General features: G+C 37.7%; 3 protein-coding genes across 7 annotated transcripts; 1 reads left to right on the top strand and 2 right to left on the bottom strand.

The window, feature by feature from the left end:
* Window positions 1-37: 37 nt before the first annotated feature.
* Window positions 38-3,895, bottom strand: LOC140009461 (omega-amidase, chloroplastic-like). Its single transcript, XM_072055073.1, has 10 exons — window positions 3,555-3,895; window positions 3,211-3,327; window positions 2,544-2,768; window positions 2,305-2,398; window positions 1,936-2,010; window positions 1,289-1,367; window positions 1,109-1,124; window positions 936-1,016; window positions 624-706; window positions 38-162 (listed from the first exon to the last, which is right to left on the bottom strand). Exons 1-10 carry the CDS (start codon window positions 3,834-3,836, stop codon window positions 78-80), a joined length of 1,137 nt encoding a protein of 378 aa, XP_071911174.1. The 5' UTR covers window positions 3,837-3,895; the 3' UTR covers window positions 38-77.
* Window positions 3,896-4,914: 1,019 nt separating this feature from the next.
* On the bottom strand, window positions 4,915-10,322 carry LOC140003955 (protein Brevis radix-like 4). Of its 2 annotated transcripts, none has more exons than XM_072055071.1 (6): window positions 10,175-10,322; window positions 9,844-10,087; window positions 9,256-9,662; window positions 6,502-6,637; window positions 5,857-6,251; window positions 4,915-5,444 (listed from the first exon to the last, which is right to left on the bottom strand). In XM_072055071.1, exons 2-6 carry the CDS (start codon window positions 9,949-9,951, stop codon window positions 5,366-5,368), a joined length of 1,125 nt encoding a protein of 374 aa, XP_071911172.1. In that variant the 5' UTR covers window positions 9,952-10,087; window positions 10,175-10,322; the 3' UTR covers window positions 4,915-5,365. The 2 variants fall into 2 exon arrangements, with proteins under 2 accessions (XP_071911172.1, XP_071911173.1); XM_072055072.1 differs by having other exon boundaries at window positions 9,844-10,009.
* Window positions 10,323-13,610: 3,288 nt separating this feature from the next.
* Window positions 13,611-21,408, top strand: LOC140003953 (phospholipid:diacylglycerol acyltransferase 1-like). 4 transcript variants are annotated; one of them, XM_072055068.1, is made up of 8 exons: window positions 14,638-14,777; window positions 15,678-15,764; window positions 16,709-16,931; window positions 17,300-17,583; window positions 17,981-18,305; window positions 19,309-19,568; window positions 19,868-20,361; window positions 20,956-21,408. In XM_072055068.1, exons 3-7 carry the CDS (start codon window positions 16,731-16,733, stop codon window positions 20,349-20,351), a joined length of 1,554 nt encoding a protein of 517 aa, XP_071911169.1. In that variant the 5' UTR covers window positions 14,638-14,777; window positions 15,678-15,764; window positions 16,709-16,730; the 3' UTR covers window positions 20,352-20,361; window positions 20,956-21,408. The 4 variants fall into 4 exon arrangements, with proteins under 4 accessions (XP_071911167.1, XP_071911169.1, XP_071911171.1 ...); XM_072055070.1 differs by having other exon boundaries at window positions 14,640-14,777; window positions 15,687-15,764; XM_072055067.1 differs by having other exon boundaries at window positions 14,640-14,777; window positions 15,609-15,764.
* The last annotated feature ends 426 nt before the right edge of the window (window positions 21,409-21,834 follow it).

Raw genomic sequence — 21,834 nt, 5'->3', positions numbered from 1 at the left:
ATTCAAGGCATCTTCCAGATCTCCAACTGATTCCTCCTTACAACCGGATCTCCGCTGTATCAATGGATGAGAACTTTTTAACTCTTTCCTGTATTTAGCCTTTGGACGTCAACTAGCTGATAAAGATCACCTCGTCTTTGCTTCTGAAATGGAAGGTACGTCCTGTATATAAAATACGAAATGCGTCAAGTGAGTGATACCAGTGACAAGAGACGAGCACAGAAATAAGATGGTACGTTAGCAGCACATGCTCGCTGGGATGTGCTTCATTTGTTTCTCTTTCTTTTCCTTTTAGTTAGTATCTACTTTCATTCCAGATTTGAGGAATGATTTGGCATGCATTTCAAAGTATCAAAGCAATATTGAAGTTCTTTCCTTCTCGGTAACAAAGAGAAACCGTTCACATCAATAGATCAAGCAAATTATGGTACCAATTGATCTTCATGTCAATCAGAAATCACATTTAGCAAGCACAAACTATAACCATTTAGTCAAGAGGATATATGAGCATTTATTGATCTCTTGAACAACATGCATAAATGCAAAAGCAAACACAGAAAGAAAGCCAAAGACAGTTATGCATAATTGTAAGTCTAAATAACTCTGCAAACTCAGCATTTTACCTTCGCTGTTCTATTAATGAATAGTCAATCTCTGCTATCACTATCACCTCTTCATGTTCTGTTGTCGCAATCACTTCCCCAAACTGCAAAATAAGTTTCTTTAGCACAGTACTTTATGTCCGATTAATGATTCAAAATTATCAAGGCCAACATTAGTAGACAAAATGCCATCACATGGCTGGAATTGATGTCATTGTAAGGCTTTGTTCACAGCAAATTGGTGGCAGATCTCATACTTTCGAATACTTGAACAAATAACATTTATCACAAACACAAGTGTCAAAAGAAAAGGAGGCATTACAAGTTACTTACAGGCCCAACAACAGTAGAGTGTCCCCAAGCCACATAACTAGCATTATCCACTCTAGCAGGTGAACAAGTAGCAACGTACAACTGTACAATCAGGGCAGGCAGACGATAAGTCAACAGATAAAACTTACCAGATAAAAATTGCACCAGAGATTATGTTGATATCCATAGATTACCTGACAATCTGCTGCCCTGGAGGTCAAGAAACAAATACTGAGTATTAGTTCATGAAAGATTCAAGAAAACATCCATATGCTTAGAAGTGGACAACAAGTTGAAGTCATCCATCAGGACATTGAACACACCAAATGCCAATGAAACATTCCTGTATTCAAAGACATTTAATTTTTCATTACCTTGCCCTTTGCGACAACTCCCAGTGCAGTGGACCAGTGGTCATGTTGAAAGCCCCAGGATAACAAAGCAAGTGAGCACCTAGATAAAAGACAGATAAGTTTTCTCAAAGAGTCATTTCTAGCAGATTAACCAGTATAAGATGTAAATGATGTTGAATATTGAAGTAGAAAAAACTGCCAGGCTAATTAAATTGGCCAGAAATGCAGTATTGTTTCTCTTTTCCTGTGGAAGAAAATCAACATATAACTTTTATAACCTAACAAAGTATTTTTAAACATGCAAGATCAATAATTTTAACAAGCTTCTGAAAAAGTTAAGAAACTTTTAATTGCCAAGAAGGTGTATATAAAATCATCTAATTAACTTGAAACAATAAAAGGTAATTTCCCAATGAAAACTGAATCCATTTCAAATAAGAAATCAAGGCTGATGGCATTTCCTGGGTACATAAATCCCAGCATGTCATCTCAAAAAAAGTTCATATATCAAGCACCTGCCCATTTTAGCACTATTGACAAATTAATCATGATGATACGCAGAATGACATGTAAAGTGAGTACAATTATAACTTAAGGGTAAAATCTGGATTTTTTTTCTTTAAATACTGATTATAGGTCAGTTGTAAGAGAAAGAATTAAAATTATACCCCTTGCTGCATATATGGCAGCCAGTTCTTGAAACTGAATGTCATAGCATATCCCAATTCCAATGCGCCCAACTTCTGCATACAAAACCAAGGTTTTCCATTTGACTAAATTGAAAATAGAAACACAAGTAATGAGTTCATTCAAGCAAGTAAACATTAGTTGACATTAGCTGAATTTAACTGGTATCCTATTGAAAGTAAGCCAATTAACTTTGCACTTCTCAAGCTATCAGCAAACAGAACAACAGTCTTCCTTAAGATAAAGAAATGTAGTTTGCAGACTGGATTTGGCATAGAGCTCTTAAACCTGTGTCAAACTTTAAACAATTATTCTTTAATTGTATCAGTACAAGAGAAAGCACAAAGGACCTGTGTCCACAATAGTTGGACTCTCCCCTGCTGTAAAAGTCATTGATTCTTTGAAGGTCATCCTGCCTGGAATGTCAATGTCAAAGAGATGTATCTGTAACAATGCAGTGTGGTTGAAATAATTTATTAAATCACCAACAATTACAGCATCATTTTTCTCAGTGAATTCAGAGTTTGTAAGCTGAAGACTTATATTGGACATTGGACACATAACATTAGCCAGAACCGTAAAGACTGACCTTACGATGCTTGCCCTTAATTTTTCCATCTGCACCAAAGACGCAGCAAGTATTATACAATTTATCCCCACTACGTTCAGGTATGGAGCCACCAATAATGGTGATCTTGAGCCTCTCAGATAGTTCAGACAACATTGCAATTGAAGGAGAAGCACCAGCGCCGGCATCTATATCCTCCGCATATACTGGAAAATAATCATTCGAATACGGAATATTCCATATTTCCTGACATCACAGGAGGGGTAAAAAAGGTTGCTATTTTTCTTTGAAATTACAAGAAGCAAAGGCATAGATGAAGAGATACTATAGATAAATCCACACAAGTAGCACGACTGACCAAATGCACTATCGTCGAGCTTCCTCCCTAGGTTAGATTAGACAGTGTTGCCGTTTTGGCCAACTAGTTTTTCAGCTTTAAGAAGGGAAAAATCTTGTCATTTCAAGCAACTTTACAATTTAATGAAGCATGCAACAACAGGTTGACTAATACCAGAGAATACAGGAGAGACAGCCTTCCTCAACGTAGTATCTTAGCACCCAATCAGAAGAAACTTATAGCTTGAGAATTTTGGCAAGGATAGATTGTAATACCAGAAAGAGACATAATCCACAAGTCTGAATTAACTAAAGAACACAAGAAAATTTCAAATTGAAGTCTGCTACTCACGGGAAGAAGGACAAGCTGAGCACCCTTTCCTGCAGCCTCTTCTATGGCCTTCCGAGCATGGGCAATGTTCCTTTCCTTGTCAGCTATTACTAGCAATTGACAAAGAGCGATTTTGAACTGAAATTTATTAAAAACATAGTTGTTAGGGACAATAATTCAAAACCCACGTTAATTTCTTAAAGTGAATGGAATTTAAGGAGCAACAAACTCCACAAGATTCGATAAGCACACGATCATAGAAGGACATTTTAGTACACAAATGATGATAATTAACTGATAGTAAAACAAGCATTTCAAACAATTCGGATACAAGTAGTATTTTCTTAGTCAATCTCTAAGCTTGCCTTAGTAATAGGAGGTTTCGGGATGGGAATCGCAGGCGGAACCCTAGCTTCCTCCGGCTTGTACGAAGAAGTGATGGTGCACATTGACATTGGGGGTGGCAGAACTGTTCTGATCGATTTTCCAGAATTCAAAGTAAACGAAAAATGGGAGTTAAATTTCCGAGAGAAATGTGAGCTGTCGAGATGAGAAGCCGAGGGAAAACAACTCGGATTTTTTTGGCTGGCGAAGTTGAATGCTGAAGGATGTGAGTGCAGTTGAATCGCAGTGACGGCCGCTTTCATTCTCTCTCTCTCTCTCTATTGTGAAATGTCGCCTCAACGGATTTAACCGAATTACTTAATTCATTTTTTGTGCTATGGCGGAATGTGAATGGTCCACCTCAACCCTTATTGTTTCTCTTTTTTGGGTTAATTGCAACTTTCCAACCTAGACTTCCAATTATTCCACTTCATCACCTTGTACTATTAATTTGTCACAAAGGATTGATTACAAAGAAAGCACCAGCCAACTCAAAATCCCTTAACTATATTTATGTTATCTCCTTTTATTATCTTCATATCACCCATCTATTTTTGCTTTTCGTAAATCTTTATTCCTAATTCTCTTGCTAGTCATTCCGAAGAATTAACCTGCTTGGATTGCCGTTTCAAGGAGTTTTTGTAGAAAAATGTATTGTAACGATTTAATGTATGTGAGGTAAAAATGTATTCACAGAAAACGTAAAATTTTTTTTTTTTCTTTTTTGCAGAAAATCACAATCCAAACAAGTACAATGCTGATAAATCCATTTGAGCAAAGTTTATTGGAAAGTCTATGAATTCGTACTTCTTTCAAGGAGGTTTAAGCATGTCCATTGTTGGTCGGTTTTCTTATGTATCATCTGCTAAATCAAGATGCAATTTTACAACTAGACTGCATCCTTATTGCTTATTGAATAATTCTTTGGAATTTGCTATCGTCTTTCTCGTGAATATGACTGCTAGCTATAATGCATGCTTTGGTGAATTTTTATTTTTTTTTTGGGAATTTGCCTAGATACAGCTTGTGGATATTAATCAGTATGAACTTTTTTGCAGCGTTAATACCTTTTGCTAGTTTTAAGATTTCATAGTTCAAGAGGCACCATGTTTATGCTTACTAGGATTTCAGTTCAAAAATGATCTGTTTCTTGTGCCTTCGCGTAGTTTTAGCGTTTGAAATTGTGTTTAGAAATATTATTGTCTTCGGGTGTGTGAACTATTTTGATTAATGAAAAGAAGATGGTTAAGACCGCAAGACTCATTGCTCAACATGCAAGGCAACAAACCACAATAAGAAAAATGAGGATTGATCAAATTCGATCACTGATTCATTCTCCCAAAGCATAACATGAAACATTTACAGACCATAAAGGGTGATTCATTCATAACATGAAATATATTAATGGGTGGATAATATGGAAAATTTTGCCCACATAAACATCTTTTTTGATGTGCACCTTCAATATTCCTGACTCTCAAATTGTATACCAATTAGACCCCGCAAATGGTATGGATGCTCCCCACCCATCATAGTTTAGACAATATAACCATGAAAAGCAAAAAGATTATAATGACTCGCAACCAGAAGGTTGCGTATATATAATTGCAGTCGAAAGGCTTGAACTCTTCTAACATGATGCATCACTTTCATGTGTGAAATTTGGTCCATTTTCTCAGAGAGGGACTCTGGTTTTTTTGGAATGAATACTGCTGCCTTCTAGCAGGCAGAAGCTCTCCTCTTCATTCCTCAAACAGCAACAAGCAGCGGTATATGTAGAAACCCGTCCAACTTACAAGTATTGTTTATGTATCCTGGCTCTGTTCTCTTCCCACCATAGTCTAGCATGCATCTCCCCAAATTTTTCACGACTGCATTTGACAGAAAATTATACATGCAAAAAAACTCAAGTTAGCATGCCCTATTTACCTAAATATAACAATAAACAAAGGGTTAGACTCTTGTAGTTTCATTTGAGATGCGTCAGTGTGAGTCAAATGAAGTTCATCTAAACAGATGGTTGGTTAAACAATAGAAGCTAAAAGCCCTGTGAGACATGACTGAATTGTCTGAATCAAATGATTCGCTTCTCAAACTGTGTTCTGCTAGATTTCAGTAAGTGTTAAGCAAACGTATGGTGAGGGCAGTAAGTTTCTATAAGTAAGCTTTACCATCCAACAGCATAGCATTCTTCTCTAGGAAGCTTGTTGACCATCTGCTTCAATGCATTCGAAAACGTATGCAGGTACAGTAGTGTGCAAAGTAAGATGCAGAAGAACAAACCTGAATCTGACACGTCTGAGTTCTCTTCTTCCATCTGCTAGTGCTCTGATAGTGATGTAAACTCCTGGCTCATCCTGTTCAACCCACTCAGTTTCTAGATCACTGACATTGCTGATTGATATGTCTCCAGAGCGATCTGCATCTCTTGATGAGCTGGTCCTCATCGAGGCATCAACTGATGATGTTTCTGTCTTAATACCACTTATACTTGAGAGTTTTGGAGTAGATGCAACACCACAAGAGTCGTAATTATGACGCGATATTGCCGAATGTTGTTCAAGGGAATCAGAGGAAGAGTATCCCATTCCTGTTGGGCGATAGAGGGTACGAGGAAGCGGTTCTCTACTCAATGGTGGAGTTACGGGGCTGTCTTCAACGGACTCAATTTTTGAACTCTATAAAAGAATGACACTTTGTGATTAGAATGTCACTGTTAAGAAGAGTAAGTCACTAATTTGTGTGTCCTGATTAGCTTAATCGGATTAATACTAGTCAGCAGCTTGGAGGATGCGCTAAAATCCACAAAATGGATGTTCGGATAACAAAGTGTACATAATGTCCTCAGTTTGAAATTGGTACCATGTCTATGATGCAGGATCCAACTGCCAAAGCGTTTGACATAATCTCATGGTTAAGTAGGCTCACCTCATCTTCAGATCTCGGAGGTGTTGGAAGAGGAAAAGCTTGGCGATTCAACCTCTGGACATTGTAAAGCTCCATAACCTTTTCATAGTTCTCTGCCCACCATCTTTGTGCTTGCCATTTGTTGAACGTTTCTCGACTAATGCAGATAATAAACTTTAATCAGATGCCTTGACCAGGCCGATGAACAGAGTATAGCAGCAAACGTTAGTTAGCTTATCTGCATGTTACAAGTGAAAAGCATACATTCTGATGCATCAAAAGCTATCAGCCACACAGATGACGAGCGTAACAATGAAATTATATTTTATCGGATGTCCCCGAAGAGACGTGCAACAATGAAATTAGGTAGCAGTAAATATTGTCTTGAGGGATAAACTTGATGTTAAAGATGCAGAAGATTTCATGACCATGCAACAGATAAGTGACGTTTTCCATGCAACACAAATGTGTATTACGTCTTTCTTCTTTTAATTTTGTATATGCCTAACTCATAGCAATGGAAACATCAATAAGTGAAATTTCTTGTGCTGCATTACTTTGTTATTGGTTTTCGTGGTGGACGAAGTAGTGATTTGTTCCCTATACCTGCCATTACATTTCTTTATTGTTCTTATTATTATTCTTCCTGAATTCTTATGGTAAACAAGATTACACCTAGCAAAGTAGTAGTTCATTCTTTATTCAACTAGTGTTAATTGTGGTAGGCCACTAAGCTAGGCCACCACAAATTTCTTGGAGTAGAGGACGCCATTCATACTTAAAAAACCACAACTATCCATGGTGCATGGATGATGAAAGGGAATAGATAGATTTGACTTTGGATGGATGCTTTCAAAGTGTGAATAAACAATGGGGTCATGACTCATAATTTGCGAAAGCAACCAACCAAGAAAACAGCCAGTCATTTCACGGGTTTGGATATTGAGTCACAATCCATGAAGAGATATTAGAAGTCCAGAAAGCTAGTACAATATGTCCAACATTACAAAATATTAGGTTATTTGGGATATCCGTGGCACGAGGGTTCATGATCATCATCAAGAAAGGAAGAGATTTTTATGGTCCCCTGAAAAATGAATCATCCATCTCACAATGCTACATCCTTATCATAGTAGTATTTACTCAAAGCAAACAAGAAAGTGAAAGCTCCCCAGTAATGTCCCTTATTTAGAAGCCAATTTCAGATTCACATTTTGTCAAAATTGCAGTTATAAGCGACAGCAAGTGCAAATGTTGCAACCCCTACATCCTAGTCCTTCACAGACAAATTGACAACAATGGTACAAGATGACAAATCAAACGGTGCGCGTGATGAAGATGGAAAATGAAAGCATTTGCAATCTTCCGACAAGACTGCAACAACTAGTGAAAGGTTGGCCAACACAATCAAACCTGACCCACCAAAGTCTTGATGAATTTGTTGCTTTTTTGCCTTTGTGGACTTTGAAAGTAGCCAAAGTCCTATAAATATTCTCATGGCCTTTCCATTATCTCAAGAGCATAATTGCTTCAAGCCCTGCTAAATGCTGGTGGTTTGAAATTAACGGAGGATTAAAACCCACTTTTATGGAGCGTCAAAATTTACTTTTAACACGCTTGCTTTTTGTAATAATTGCAATAAGTATCCTTTTTGCATGGCAAACAAAAACCAAACCCCCTGTTTCCTTCCCACCTACACCATAACCATACCTGATATTTGCACATTGCTGGAAATGATAGAAACTACCAATAACCACTATTGGGCCATCATTTGTTCGCCATTTCAACATAAAAATATGCATGATCAATTCACTGTATTGGGTGGCATTATCCACAAGATGCAGGAAAGCAGCAAAAGGTACAAACAATCCTGTAAAGAGAAGAAGTTTTTTAGGTGAACTTTTAGAAATCTTTTACAACCCTTTTTAAGGCTACTCACGAACACAAGTCAATGACGCAGCTTCCCTCTCATATTAGAGAAATCCTTCCAAGAAATTCCATATGTCATTATATAACTAAGCTCTTTCATTCTCTACTTGATGTATACATGTTCTCTTGCGCTAAAGTGTCTCACATTATGATGGGCATGACTTGACATTCAATTAAACTATAACCCCACATATCACTCGAACGCGAAAGTGAGAATTTTCACTCTTGAAGTTTTCTGTCCTCTGTAATTTTTTTAGATTCAAAAAAAAAAAAGGAAGGAAAGGAAAGGTAAGAAGTGAAATTAGAAGACTAGAATAGAGAACTTTTCAATAGCATGGCCAGTATACAGTAAATGTATGTATTAAAAGGTTTGCGGCAGTTTCTTGGCTAGTAATGCAACATTTGCTCATGAAATCCACGAGGGGGCAACTTCGTCAAGATAGAAACTTCGGCAGCAGGTTGGTCCAAGAAATTAATTATGCCAAATCATAGTCACCACTGACAACTCAATTATTATCACAACTAGTGTATATTTCTGGAAAAGAAATAATTCACCTTTTTGGATTACATGTAGTATGTACGCTATATGCCAATATCACCATAAAATAAATAGTAAGTAAAATATTGTGATTTTAAAAAAAAATTACTAGTATTTTTTTCTTTTTTTTTTTTACTATCATATGCGAAAAGTGAAAACTAAAGACATGGCATTAATGGAGAGGTCTATATCCAGAGGAGAACAATAATTTTTTTTTTTTTTAAAAAAAAAAAATCTCACCAAACAGTAATCATATCCGTCAAAATTCAGATAAAATTATGTGTAGAAAATAAGAGAGTATTAATTACCTAAACCGAATTCGCTTAAGATCATTGCCGCCGCGTGGCAAAGAGACAAAGGTAATTAAAACACCGGGTTCCACCTGAGCCACCCATTCTTTAGGCTCGTTCTCTTCCACGAACACCACCGGGTCGACTCGCCGACCACTCGCTGATACCGGCGTTCCTTCGCCGCTGGAAATTCCTTTCAACCTAGCCTCCAGCTCCTTCCTCCCCGCAGTGGAGCTGGAGTTGGAGCTCCCCGTCCGCCTGTAGGACCACCGGAACCTCTCGGACGAGGCGGACAACACCGAGTCCGACTCGCCGCCGCTGCTGCTCCCATTCTTCCGCTGCTGCTGCTGCTGCTGCACCGGCTGAGTCGTGCACGGGTTGCAGTGACGATACGCCCCTGAAGCCTTCAATGCCATATCCTTGATCTTTAACACCTCAAAACCAAACATAAATTTTTTTTTTAAAAAAAGATGAAGTTAGGAAACAATCTGCCATTGAACCATAAATCAACGTAAGAAAATGTGTGGGACACATGAAAAAGTTTACGCGTTCAAGTATATTTCAGAATCTCTTTAGTGATGAAGGGTGTTGGGAATTGGATTGCACCTGAGAAGTGAGATTTCTGATGGCTTGTTTACTAGTGGGATTGCCATTGGGGTCATGATCAACGGACTCATCCGTGGGTTGCTTGGAACGTGCTATGCATGTTAGCATTTTTTTAATGTTTTTGTTCTTCTCTCCGTTTGCCCGATCGTATTTGTACGGCTCTCTGCTGTGGGAGCAAATTTGAAAGTTGATCAAGGAAACAACGTTGTCATGATATACCAGCCACTAGAATTCTGAAAAGAACCTTCGAAACCAGAAACAGCATAAGATGAAGATATGAAATTAAGAAAATAATGAAAGAAATGGAAGTGAAAGGCATATATATTAGTACCCGAATTTGGGGAAAAGAAGAATGGGAGGGATGGATTGTGGAGAGTGGGGAGCAGTAGAGGGTAGCTAGCTTGGTGGGGTTGAGTTGAGAAAATGGTAAGAAATGAAGAAAGGGGCGGGGAGATAACGAAGCACTAGCCGCTAGGGAAATGGAGATGGTGCCCAGGCAACTTTTTATTGCATCCCTTAAATTGCGCCATCTAAGAGATTCCAATGCATTAAAATCAACCCTCTAAATCCCGAGAGCAGATCCTCTTTCCAATATTTTGTATCCAATTTCCTGTATAATCTGAAATTACGTAGTTTCACTTATTATATCTGTTGATGTGGTAACTAAAAATAGGTGGCTGTTTGGCTGTCTTATACTTCTTTTTCTTTCTTTTTTTTGAATATCCTTTGTTTACACAATTTTGTTACAATTCTCATCTTTTTTAAAACAAAGTATTAAAGATTTCAAATACAAAAGAATATTTAAAAAATATGGGTAGTTAAATAAGTATAACATTTAGTTTCATAGGTATGTAATCTGCAACAACTACTGTGCCTAAGGCTTTGTTTGGATTGTATTTTTCTGAATTTTTTATAGAAAAATTACTGTAACAATTTGATATATGTAAGATAAAAAGGTGATTGGAAAATGTGTTCACGGAAAACGGATTTGTTTGGATATCCCATTTTTTTCAAATAATATTTTGCTTGTATCATGAATACATTTTTCAACTCACTTTTTTATATTATCAATTATCTTTTTATCTCACATACATCAAATCATAAAAAAATGTTACAATAATTATTTCAAATAACGCCCTATCCAACCAGAAGAAAAATTGCTGCTCAAACACACCCTAAAATTCCTCGGATCATGAAGTTGTAACTGGTACTAGTACATAATCTAGTACTACTAATTACGAGACTGTGCTCTGTGTACGTATTACACCAATCAAAAAGGTCGCGTTACGAAACGGACATGCTTGTCAATCAATGTCATTATATTTTTATATGTATGTTTTTGGTCTTAATTAGTACATTTAGGAGAATTTTTAGATTTTGAAAGACCAAAAGTGGAAATATGGTTTGATTTGAATTTGGTCATGTTTCACATTCTGGATCAAGGTCACAAGCCACTTTCAGTATGTAATAATAGTAATAGTAATCTATGGTACGTGCTGACTAAGGAAGTTCAAGTAAAAGGAGAATGAAGAATGCTCACTTTACCAAAAATCTTTTTTCTTTGAAAAAAAAAAAAAAAAAGACTCGGTGGCTTTGGATCTACGAAGCTTAGGCTAAAGCTTTAGTGGGCCTTTGGTCTTCTTTTTCTTTTTTATTTCTAATTTCCTTTTGAATACTACTATTTATACTTTCAAAGTTAGATTCTTCTTTTAAGTGGTTTTGTGTTTGGGGGTGGGGGGGGGGGGGGACTTTGCTTTTTGTATTTCATGCAACATCACTTTCACGGGTTAACTCATGAACATAGTGGTGGCGATATTTTTTTGTCTTTTTGAGCCTTTAATCCAAATGGACGAGCCGCATCTTAAAATGGCTCCCTTTGGTAAAAAGACCTTTTTTTAATATATATATTATTTTTCCTGTCTAATCTTTTTGCTTAAGTGGGCTTGGGCTCTTCCTCTTCTCCTTTGCCCTTGCGAGATCCAATTTTTTTCTTCGAGCAACTCAATCTGGGCGGCAACTTATGGTGTAAAATTGGTCCATTTGTCCCTACGTACTATCTGAAGGCAAATTGATTGGTCCCACTCCCACCTCTACTTATTACTCTTCAATGGTTTGATAACTAAAGGACTACGGTGCAACAAAAAAAAAAAAAGACGTTATTACTTATTACTCAAAAAAAAAAAAAGAAGGATTACTTGTGAATATGGAGAAACTATTGGGCTAAATTGGCTTGAACGCATTTTTGTCAAGCCCATGGAAATAGTAGCTTTAAAATTAAGAGGATCTTGCACAAGGACTTTTTTGTCGCATGCATAGATGGCCAAGTGCGAAGTCTGCAGCAGTCAGATTCTGTCAGCAATTAGCATTATGGATGCTGGGAAGGGAAGCCCTGTTTCCTTAAATGGACAGTAGAAACATGTCATAGGGTCGTTGTCATTACTTTAAACCAACTGGACAGTAGAACCAAATTTGTTTCGTTAACTCGACGGACAGTAGTAGAAACATGTCATAGCCTCATAGGGTCTTTGGGAAAAATATTGGAATGGCCTCAGCTGGGCCCCTCCACCTTACATAAGCAATCCATCAGAAATTGACACCCACACATCTCCGTTTCCTATTATGTCCAACAGAGATTGACATGACCTACACAGCTCTGTTTGTAATCGCTGTGGTAATTTATTAAAGGGTTTTTTTTATTATTATAAAATAAGTGCTCGTCGCGAGAATACGGATAAGGGGCACAACCGTTTTTATCGGTTGTGTGCATTTTTTATTGTGCGTAACTTTAATTACACACGGTATAACTTTCTTTGCACGACGTAACTTTAGAACAAATTTTTATGGGTCCCATATATGGCGTGAAAATCGAGTTACAAGATATGATTTGAGCCGCACAAAATTTTTTAGCCAAATCATGGCCGTCAAGCCCCATTTCCCGAGAATACAGTAGTGTGTGTTGATGATGTAAAAAGTCTAACCTATTGCGTGATTTCGTACACTGACAATTATTGTTATACCCTGCATTGATATATTTTTCTTAATTAATGTTATGTGTTTTTCAAAATATGAACATCTAAAGTTTGTGTTACGAACACTCAGTCAGAAGGATCAAAAGATTTGTTACTTCAATCTTTACTGAGTCGATTCTATCGACGGGAATGGAGACTGAGGCCTCGTTTGTATTGTATTTTTTTGAATTTTTTGTAAAAAAAATTACAGTAACAATTTGATATATATGAAATAAAAGGTGATTGAAAATGCATTCACGAAAAATGTAACAATTTTTCTTTGAAAAATGGCAACTCAAACACACCCTGAATCATCATCGAATTAGATGAGTACATCACGTACCTCTATGAATTTAAAAGAAGTCACGTATGTAACGACACATTGACGGGAATTAAGATTTAAACCCCTGATCTTTCGTCCCATAATTCATACAGTGGCCAACTTCTGCGGAGGAAGTTGGTTGGATCATGCGTTTTAGATAAATAATTGTTTGTTGTACGGTTTGGTTGGTACAGATGATGCTCCTCCATTTTAAATGACCACCATGAGCTGATCACAGTGTACCTTCCTTGCACCTCTAGATGGTTCCGAATACAAAACCCAGAAAAAGTCTGAAGGTTGTTCTGGAAAAAGAAAGAAAGAAAACCAAAAGCAAAAGAAATTTCTCCTCATTTTAGCGCCCACCAAAACAAATCTCAATTGTATTTTTGGCCTTTTTGGCTGTTGTTTGTTTGAACTTTCTATTCTTAGTTCAGACGGCGATTCAGAGGACCAGACTTGCAGAGGATCTACGTCACACTCCTTTTTGGCTCGACATGCAATGATTCTACGCTAATTACACATCACTCCTCAACTCTTGCCAAACTCCCAGAAAAGCCCCATTTCCACCAAAAGTTAAGGCCCTCCCCCCCCTCTGCCATTCATCGCGCCGTCACACTTCAGTTCCCCACCGTCCGATCTGACGATCTCCAACCACCCCCGTCATTTTCCACCCGTTCAACGGTACCCCCATTTCTCCACGTCATCCACTGGACCCCACACGCATCCCTCCATTTCCCTCGAATTTCTTTCTCCCTTCTTCTTCTTCTTCCTTATTCGATCCCGAAAAATCTTCATTTTCCGATCTTTCACCGGAAAGATCTTCTTCTTCTTCCCTACTGCTGATTAAAAGTGCGGTTTTGGGTTGACTCCAATTTTGATTATTCTTAATAATCATATTTGGTTATTAGGAATTAAGAACTTGCCATATACATAACTGTGGAGCATGGACCCAATCATTGGAGTTGGGGTTTTAGATTTATCTAACGTGATGGTCAGGCATTTAATGAACTAATCATTCTTTTGGTGTATACATACAAAAACATGTATGTATAGACTAGGTTTAGTTGCAGCAATTGTATACGTATATAGGCACATGCATCGATGATTAGGCGTAGAAAGGCGGGTTCGGAACCCAAAAAGCCGCTGACTTCATCACCGCTGCAATCAGAATCCGGCGAAAATAAGGATCAAAAGAAAAACTTTGAAGCTGAAAATGGAAAGTTAAATGTAAATGAGAACGAGAATGAGAATTCCAAGAATTTGAATTGGAAATCGAGTACGAAGTCGAGGGGGAGATCGTGGAATTGTTTGGATAGTTGTTGTTGGTTTGTAGGTTATATATGCTCGATATGGTGGTTTTTGTTGTTCTCTTACAATGCAATGCCGGCGTCTTTCCCGCAGTACGTGACGGAGGCAATCACAGGGCCGTTGCCAGACCCGCCGGGAGTGAAACTGGCGAAGGAAGGGTTGAAGGCGAAGCATCCGGTAGTTTTTGTGCCCGGGATAGTGACTGGAGGGCTAGAGTTGTGGGAAGGGCATCAGTGTGCTGAAGGGTTGTTTAGAAAGAGGCTCTGGGGTGGTACATTTGGCGAAATCTATAAAAGGTAGCGTTGCTTCCCAGTGTATATTGGGTGTTTTCTGTTTTGTATTATTTTGATGTTGAACTGGGGGTTGTTAGATTAATCCAGGAACCTGATTTTCGTGTTTAATTGGGCAACTGTAATTGTTGAAATTGTTAAGAGCTGCTTTAATTAATTTTGGTGTGAAGAAAAAGTGGACGGTACTGAATGAATCATAGAATTGATGGAGTGCAACATGTGTTATCAGTTGACATGCTGAGGGATTATTCCTTTTTTTTCCCCCTCCTTATGAGAAATGGTATGCTGAGGTTACTGGGAACTTGAAAGCTCAAGTTTTATACTCCAAACTGCAAAAGAACTTGCTTGTAGATCTCTTCTTCTTCTTCTTCTTCTTCTCCTCTCTCTCTCTCTCTCTCTCTCTCTCATTTCTTCTCCTTTGTCACTTGTTTTCATTGAATTACTTTGTCCGTTTCTTTGTGAAGACCGCGTACTTTCATTGAACTAATCATGGGGACTAGGTGTTCTCTAGACAGGGGAATCTAGTTTTTTTTTTTTTGATAAATTTTATTTTATTATAGGCGACAGGGCAATCTAGTTACTTTTCACTGAATTTGTAATTAGGTATAACTCATAAACTTGGAGATCTTGTGCAAAATTAGACGATTTCAAGTGATGGTAGGCTATGTTGTAATAACTTCATATTGTAGATTTCTCAGAAAGGAAAGAGAAATTTTCAATGAAAACTCAAGTTTTGCTTCATGTGGGTAGTCTAAATTCTATGTAGTTTTGATTTGTTAATTAGTTTGTACCAAAGCTTGACGTAATAGGAAGTTTTGATATGGTAAATTCTGATAGGGGAAAAATGGGCTCAAATACGAAAGATTAATATGAGATGTCATCTTTACCTGTGGATCATTTGTTTAGCTGATTCAGGGACATATCTGATCATTAAGACAGAGGATGACGACACCAGTTAGTGGTTACTGGGGCAAGGTGACTATTACTTTTAAGGTACAGAAGTCTTAAATTGCATAAATTTGTATCCTTACACCATTTAGTGGCAAAGATTGCTGAAATGTTGCTCCTGTGGCTCTTAAGAAGTATTGGAAGTTAAATGAAAATTTAAGGATCTGAAATATAGGACAAGAAAAAAAAAAAAAAGATCTCAGGTGAACAAGATTTAGAAAAGAAGTTGTATACCAGCACATGATTGATGTAATTGGATCACAGTATCTTATAACGCAATGCTAGGGGATACCAGTTTTTGGTGATTTACCAATATGTTAATATTGTTTATTGCAACAGATTAAGCTCGGAAGAAGTTGTAGTAGTAGTGTAATTTAGGTTCAATTGGTTATTTATGCTCAGACTGTAGCTTTGTCTTGCTAACTTTTGCCCCTTTAGGTAGATTATAGTGTACTTATTACCTCGATCAAAAGCAAAAGGCAGTGTCTTGCTAAAGAATACCGCATAGAAAAAGGACTAACAAAATTATAAGACATTCTTGAGAGCATCACTGGCTAGATACAGTGGTTTCTCTTAGATTGTGTTGCATTTTAAAGCTGGAAGTGGATACATGCAAGCAGGATTTTGTAGTAAGTACATTTAACCACACAATTCTGCTCATTTATTGCATATTTCTGTGATTGTACATCCAAAATGATCAATTAAAGTTTGTGGAAAAAGTTTTATGGTTTAGTCAAGAGACAATATCTTTTCCCTGCATGGTAGATTTTTAACTCATAGTTTCATAGTAAAATGCTGGAGCACTACCTTTCATGCTCTCCCATCATGTGGGAAATCCAATTTAATAGGTTACTGTAGATGCCTTTGTGAATATCTTCCTTTCTGGTCGAATGGTGTTCCTTTTGTTCTCTCAATGTCTCTTTAGTTATTTTTCTTTGTAATCTAAGTTCTTTGTCTTGGTTCCTTGAGTTTATCTGCTCTTCGTGCAGACCTTTGTGTTGGGCTGAGCACATGTCACTGGATAATGAAACTGGTTTGGATCCTCCTGGTATAAGGATCAGACCTGTATCTGGACTTGTGGCAGCTGATTACTTTGCACCAGGTTATTTTGTATGGGCTGTTTTGATAGCTAATTTGGCGCGCATCGGATATGAAGAGAAAAACATGTACATGGCTGCTTATGATTGGAGGATATCGTTCCAGAATACTGAGGTGTTGAATTTTCATAAGAATTCACTTCATAGATCTTTTCCCCTCTCTCACATGACATACTTGACTGCTTTCATTTGTTATGAGTTTTGTGCACTGAATACATTAGGCTGAAAATTGGAATTTGACAGCTCTTAACCTTAATAATTTCTCAGAGACGATAGGAAGTGTCTTATTGGATGAAATACTTTTGAACTCCAGCCATGCATGAGAAACACTGGAGAAAATTTTCTCCTATTGCATCTTTGATGATTTTCTGAGGATGTTGATGGATGTAGAAATGGTCTCTTCTGCCTTAGAAGTTTGCCTAACCTTGCCTTTTTTCTGATCTTACTCTTAACAATTTAGATGAATGCTTTACAAATGATCAGGTTAGAGACCAAACTTTGAGCACTATAAAGAGTAACATAGAACTGATGGTAGCTACAAGTGGTGGAAAAAAGGTGGTGGTAATTCCTCATTCAATGGGTGTTTTGTACTTCCTGCATTTTATGAAATGGGTTGAGGCTCCAGCTCCCATGGGTGGCGGAGGTGGCTCAGACTGGTGTGCTGAGCATATCAAGGCTGTAATGAATATTGGTGGACCATTTCTGGGTGTCCCAAAATCAGTTGCTGGGTTACTTTCTGCAGAAGCCAGAGATATAGCCGTGGCCAGGTTTTTCTCATAACTTATGATAAGTTGGTTCTAGGTCCCTCATACCTTGATCTCTCTCTCTCCCTCTCCCTCTCCCTCTCCCTCTCTCTTTCCCCCTCCCTCCCTCCCTCCCTTCCGCAATATTTACCTTCATATAGTGCTTCTGTGTCAAGTTCTTGTTTTCACTGTCCTTTGGTGCAATACCTTGAAAACTATGCACTAAGTAAAATAGAGTTGAAAGCGTAAATTTTGTTTTTTGTCAACATAAGCTTGTTAACTTTCTTTCTTATCATGTAATGTAGAACTCTGCCATGTTAGTTGATAATCCAAAGCTACTAGGAATTTATTCTGGCAATCAAAATTATTCTCTATAGCTGTACCTTGTATCTTTTACTAAGCAGATTTTATCTTCATATAGGGGTATGGCACCAGGTTTTCTGGATATGGATGTATTTGGTCTTCAAACTTTGCAACATGTCATGCGAATGACTCGTACCTGGGATTCAACCATGTCAATGATTCCAAAGGGTGGGGACACTATTTGGGGTGGCCTTGACTGGTCTCCAGAAGAAGGGTATGAGTGTAGCCCAAAGAAACAGAAGAACAACAATAGTGAAGCAGGAGGCCAAAATGGGTTTGGGAATCTGGGTAATGCAACTCAGGTTCATTACGGAATAATGATTTCATTTGGGAAGGGTGTAGCTGAGTTACATTCATCAAAGCTTGAAAGAGTTGATTTTAGGGTAATATTTGACCTTGTTTTTCTTTATGATATATAGGCCATTTAATGAAATTGGAAACATACCCGTCTGAACCTCCCACCAGTAATCTTTCCAAAATCCTGTACAAGTGGCTCATTCTTTTAAGTAGATTGGTAGTGGTGCCAACTTTTATTTATCGAATTATTATGTCCCCTAAAAAACAATTTTGTCTTCATTATGTGGTTGATCCATATGTAATAGAACCATTTTATATCTATGCTCGTTTTTGTTCCCTGGAAATTGGTTAGCATATGGGTTATGTTCTTTTTTTGCAAGTTTTCTTTGGAAAGATTGATTTTTTCTTGACAAGTAGTGATGGAAACAACATCACCTATTAGTCAATTGTGCAACCTTTCCAAGGTTTTTGACAACTTCATTGTGGTGTGTGCCAATCTAATTGACTGCTCTGTCATATTTAGATTTAAGTGTTAGGTATCTTGTAGTTATCAGGTGGCCATCGTGAACAGTGTAAAAACTTGGATCAAAATCAACCAGCTCGTTCCCTTGTTCCCCTCCTTTCTTTTAAAAATTTTATTCAACTGTCTCTTTGATTTCTACCAAATGCATGCTTGGAAATTCATGTGATGAATGCTCCTATTATGCAGCCTTCTGAAACTTCTGAGTACAATTTATTGTGCGAATGATGAGTAATTAGGATTCAGATACAGGACTTTAAGGTGGCAGTTATATTTTCTTGTATGCGATGCATAATACCTAGAATATTGAATATGAATCGAGTTGCAGCAATAATCAGTATCATTATTTCTTATTAGAATCTAAATGTTGTTGATGCAAATGCAAAGTGGAAGAGAGGGACATGCCACTGTGCTACAATTTGTGGCTGATGCATGATGTTGCAGAAGATTGAATTCTGGCTCATTCAATTAATTAACAGAATCTTTTTCTGATTTTCTGTCATGTCATTTCTGTCTACAAAATGCATGCTTTTTTTTTTCAGCTTACCTTCTTTCTTATTGACCTTTAGGGTGCTATGAAGGGCAATCACCTTGCAAATACAACGTGTCACGATGTATGGAATGAATACCATGATATGGGTGTTGAGGGTGTCAAAGCTGTTGCAGATTTTAAGGTTTACACAGCAGGATCAGTTTTGGATTTACTTCACTTTGTGGCACCAAAGATGATGAAACGAGGTGGTGCACATTTTTCATATGGAATCGCTGATGATCTGGATGATGAAAAATATGAACACTACAAATATTGGTCAAATCCTTTGGAAACAAAGTGAGGTTCTTTCTTGGAGTTTAAACCTAAGTTTATCAATAATCTTCCCTTCTTCTGATTAAATTTTGAGTGAGAAGTGCTTCTTTCTCACCACATAAATACACCTTTTTATGCATATATTTACAATGAGTTTCTAAAATTACTTTGTGTTATTTTTTCCAAGCATCCAATTGTTCATCTGTTGGGAGTTGGCATTATAAATGAGAATGGAAATGTTCCTTTATCATCTCTGCACAAATTGCATGATCAAGAGGAAGCCTTTTTGACAGCACAAAGTTCTTTCTATGTTGCTTTTGCAGATTACCAAATGCCCCAGACATGGAAATTTTGTCAATGTATGGAGTTGGCATCCCCACAGAAAGAGCATATGTTTACGAGTTTAGTCCTACCCCTGAGTGCTTTACCCCTTTCCGGATCGATACCTCAGCTGAAGCTGGATATGAAGGTACTTGTTTAAAAGGGGGAGTATTTTCTGTTGATGGAGATGAAACAGTTCCTACACTTAGCGCAGGTTTCATGTCTGCAAAAGGTTGGCGCGGAAAGACTCGGTTTAATCCTTCTGGCATCCGTACCTACATAAGGGAGTATAATCATGCGCCTCCAGCTAATCTTCTAGAGGGAAGGGGTACACAAAGTGGTGCTCATGTTGATATAATGGGAAATTTTGCACTGATTGAAGATATTCTCAGGGTAGCAGCTGGTGCTACTGGTCAAGACCTTGGCGGAGATAGAGTGTACTCTGATATTTTCAAATGGTCTGAGAGGATTAATTTAAAACTCTAGATTTTAGAGTGTAAGTTTTTACGCATGTTAGTCTGCTTTCTTTGAACAATTTGAATTGTGTGTATTTCGACTGTGCATCGCTTAAGTTGGGTAGTATTGGTTTCTATGCCGCCAACAGCAGCGGCTCTTCTACCCTGGAATAGATAGAACAACTTCCTCGAGAGTGAAATATGTTGAATACTCGAGTCTTGAGAAACTCAAGCTAAAGTACTTGATGTGGTTTCACTGTCATTGGTATGTGAGGTTGCAGGAAGAAAAACGAAGAACAAAAATTTAATGTATTAGTCTTTTCATATGACCAGCTAGGTCGTCTGGTTTTATGGCAAATTGGATCATATGTTTTAGGGAATCTGAAATGTTTAAAGCTTGAAAGTAATTGCTGCACTGTTGTTTTGTTATATCATCTCATCTCAACCATTGAACTCTAATAGTGGTTGGTAGGGATGCATTTTCTTGTAAAATGTACTTTCTGTTTCGCTGCTCATTTTGTTGTTTCCATTTGATTTTCTTCATTGTCAGCTATAGTTATCTCCCTTTCTTCTTCTTGTCTTTGTGAATTGTGATGGATGAGACACTCACTAATTATTGGTTGTTGTTGATGCAGGTTCCAGTGCGGAGGCTGAGTCACTAAAGGGGCAGTTGTGCCTGTACAGGAGCATTACAATTAGGTTGAAGAGGAAATATAATCCATCTGTCATCGGAAGCTGGATGCTGTTCTCTCAAAATGAAGTTGTGCAGGCTAATCTGTAGCGTATATTTGTACACTAGCATAATGAATGGGAAACATGGATTCTGGTTTGCATAACAGCGGCCTATATCCATGGCCCCAGAAATTTTGACCTTTTTTTTTGGGGGGGTTATTGTTCTTGCGTAATTAACTAATCTCTGCAAAAGTTAGAGCGTCTTCTGTTACAAATTTTGGTAGTCGTAACCATCATTTTGATTTTTTCATAACTTTTCATAGCATTTGTTGTTAAGATGTTAGAATTGAATGGTGCACTATTTTCCTGATCCTGTCGAAGTCCTGATTATCTATCTGGTCTTTGCGGAACGCTGATTTGATTCCCCTTGCTCCAAATGTTTTGGTTGAAAGTAAGTAGAAAGTGATGGCAGTGCAGTGCAAGCAATAATATGTCTCCTGTTGGCGTGGATTCAAGTTTCGATGTTATCATCTCTTTTCGGAGAAGAGGAGCACTAAAATTAATAATAATAAATGTCATTTACGTTGTCAAGATGTTGTGGCTGAGCTCGTGTCACCCGCGCGTGTCGGTATCCTGTGTAACAAAATCTCGTAAGATTACGTGGTAAACCTTGAGGACACTCTAGTCTTAGGGAAATATAAATATAGGGAAAGCACGTGTGAGATCTTTCACATCGGTCGGATTATCTTTGAGGATACTCTAGTCTTAGCAATGAAAGCAAAAACATTCTAAGGTCAACCTTTGATTACCGAAGAGGTGAATTCTGGATTACTGAACCGAAC

This window comes from Coffea arabica, chromosome 6e (genome assembly GCF_036785885.1).
Source record: "Coffea arabica cultivar ET-39 chromosome 6e, Coffea Arabica ET-39 HiFi, whole genome shotgun sequence".
Classification (NCBI taxonomy): domain Eukaryota; kingdom Viridiplantae; phylum Streptophyta; class Magnoliopsida; order Gentianales; family Rubiaceae; genus Coffea; species Coffea arabica.
The sequence above is the reverse complement of the archived record's forward strand: the minus strand, read 5'-3'. Positions and strand labels throughout refer to the sequence as shown.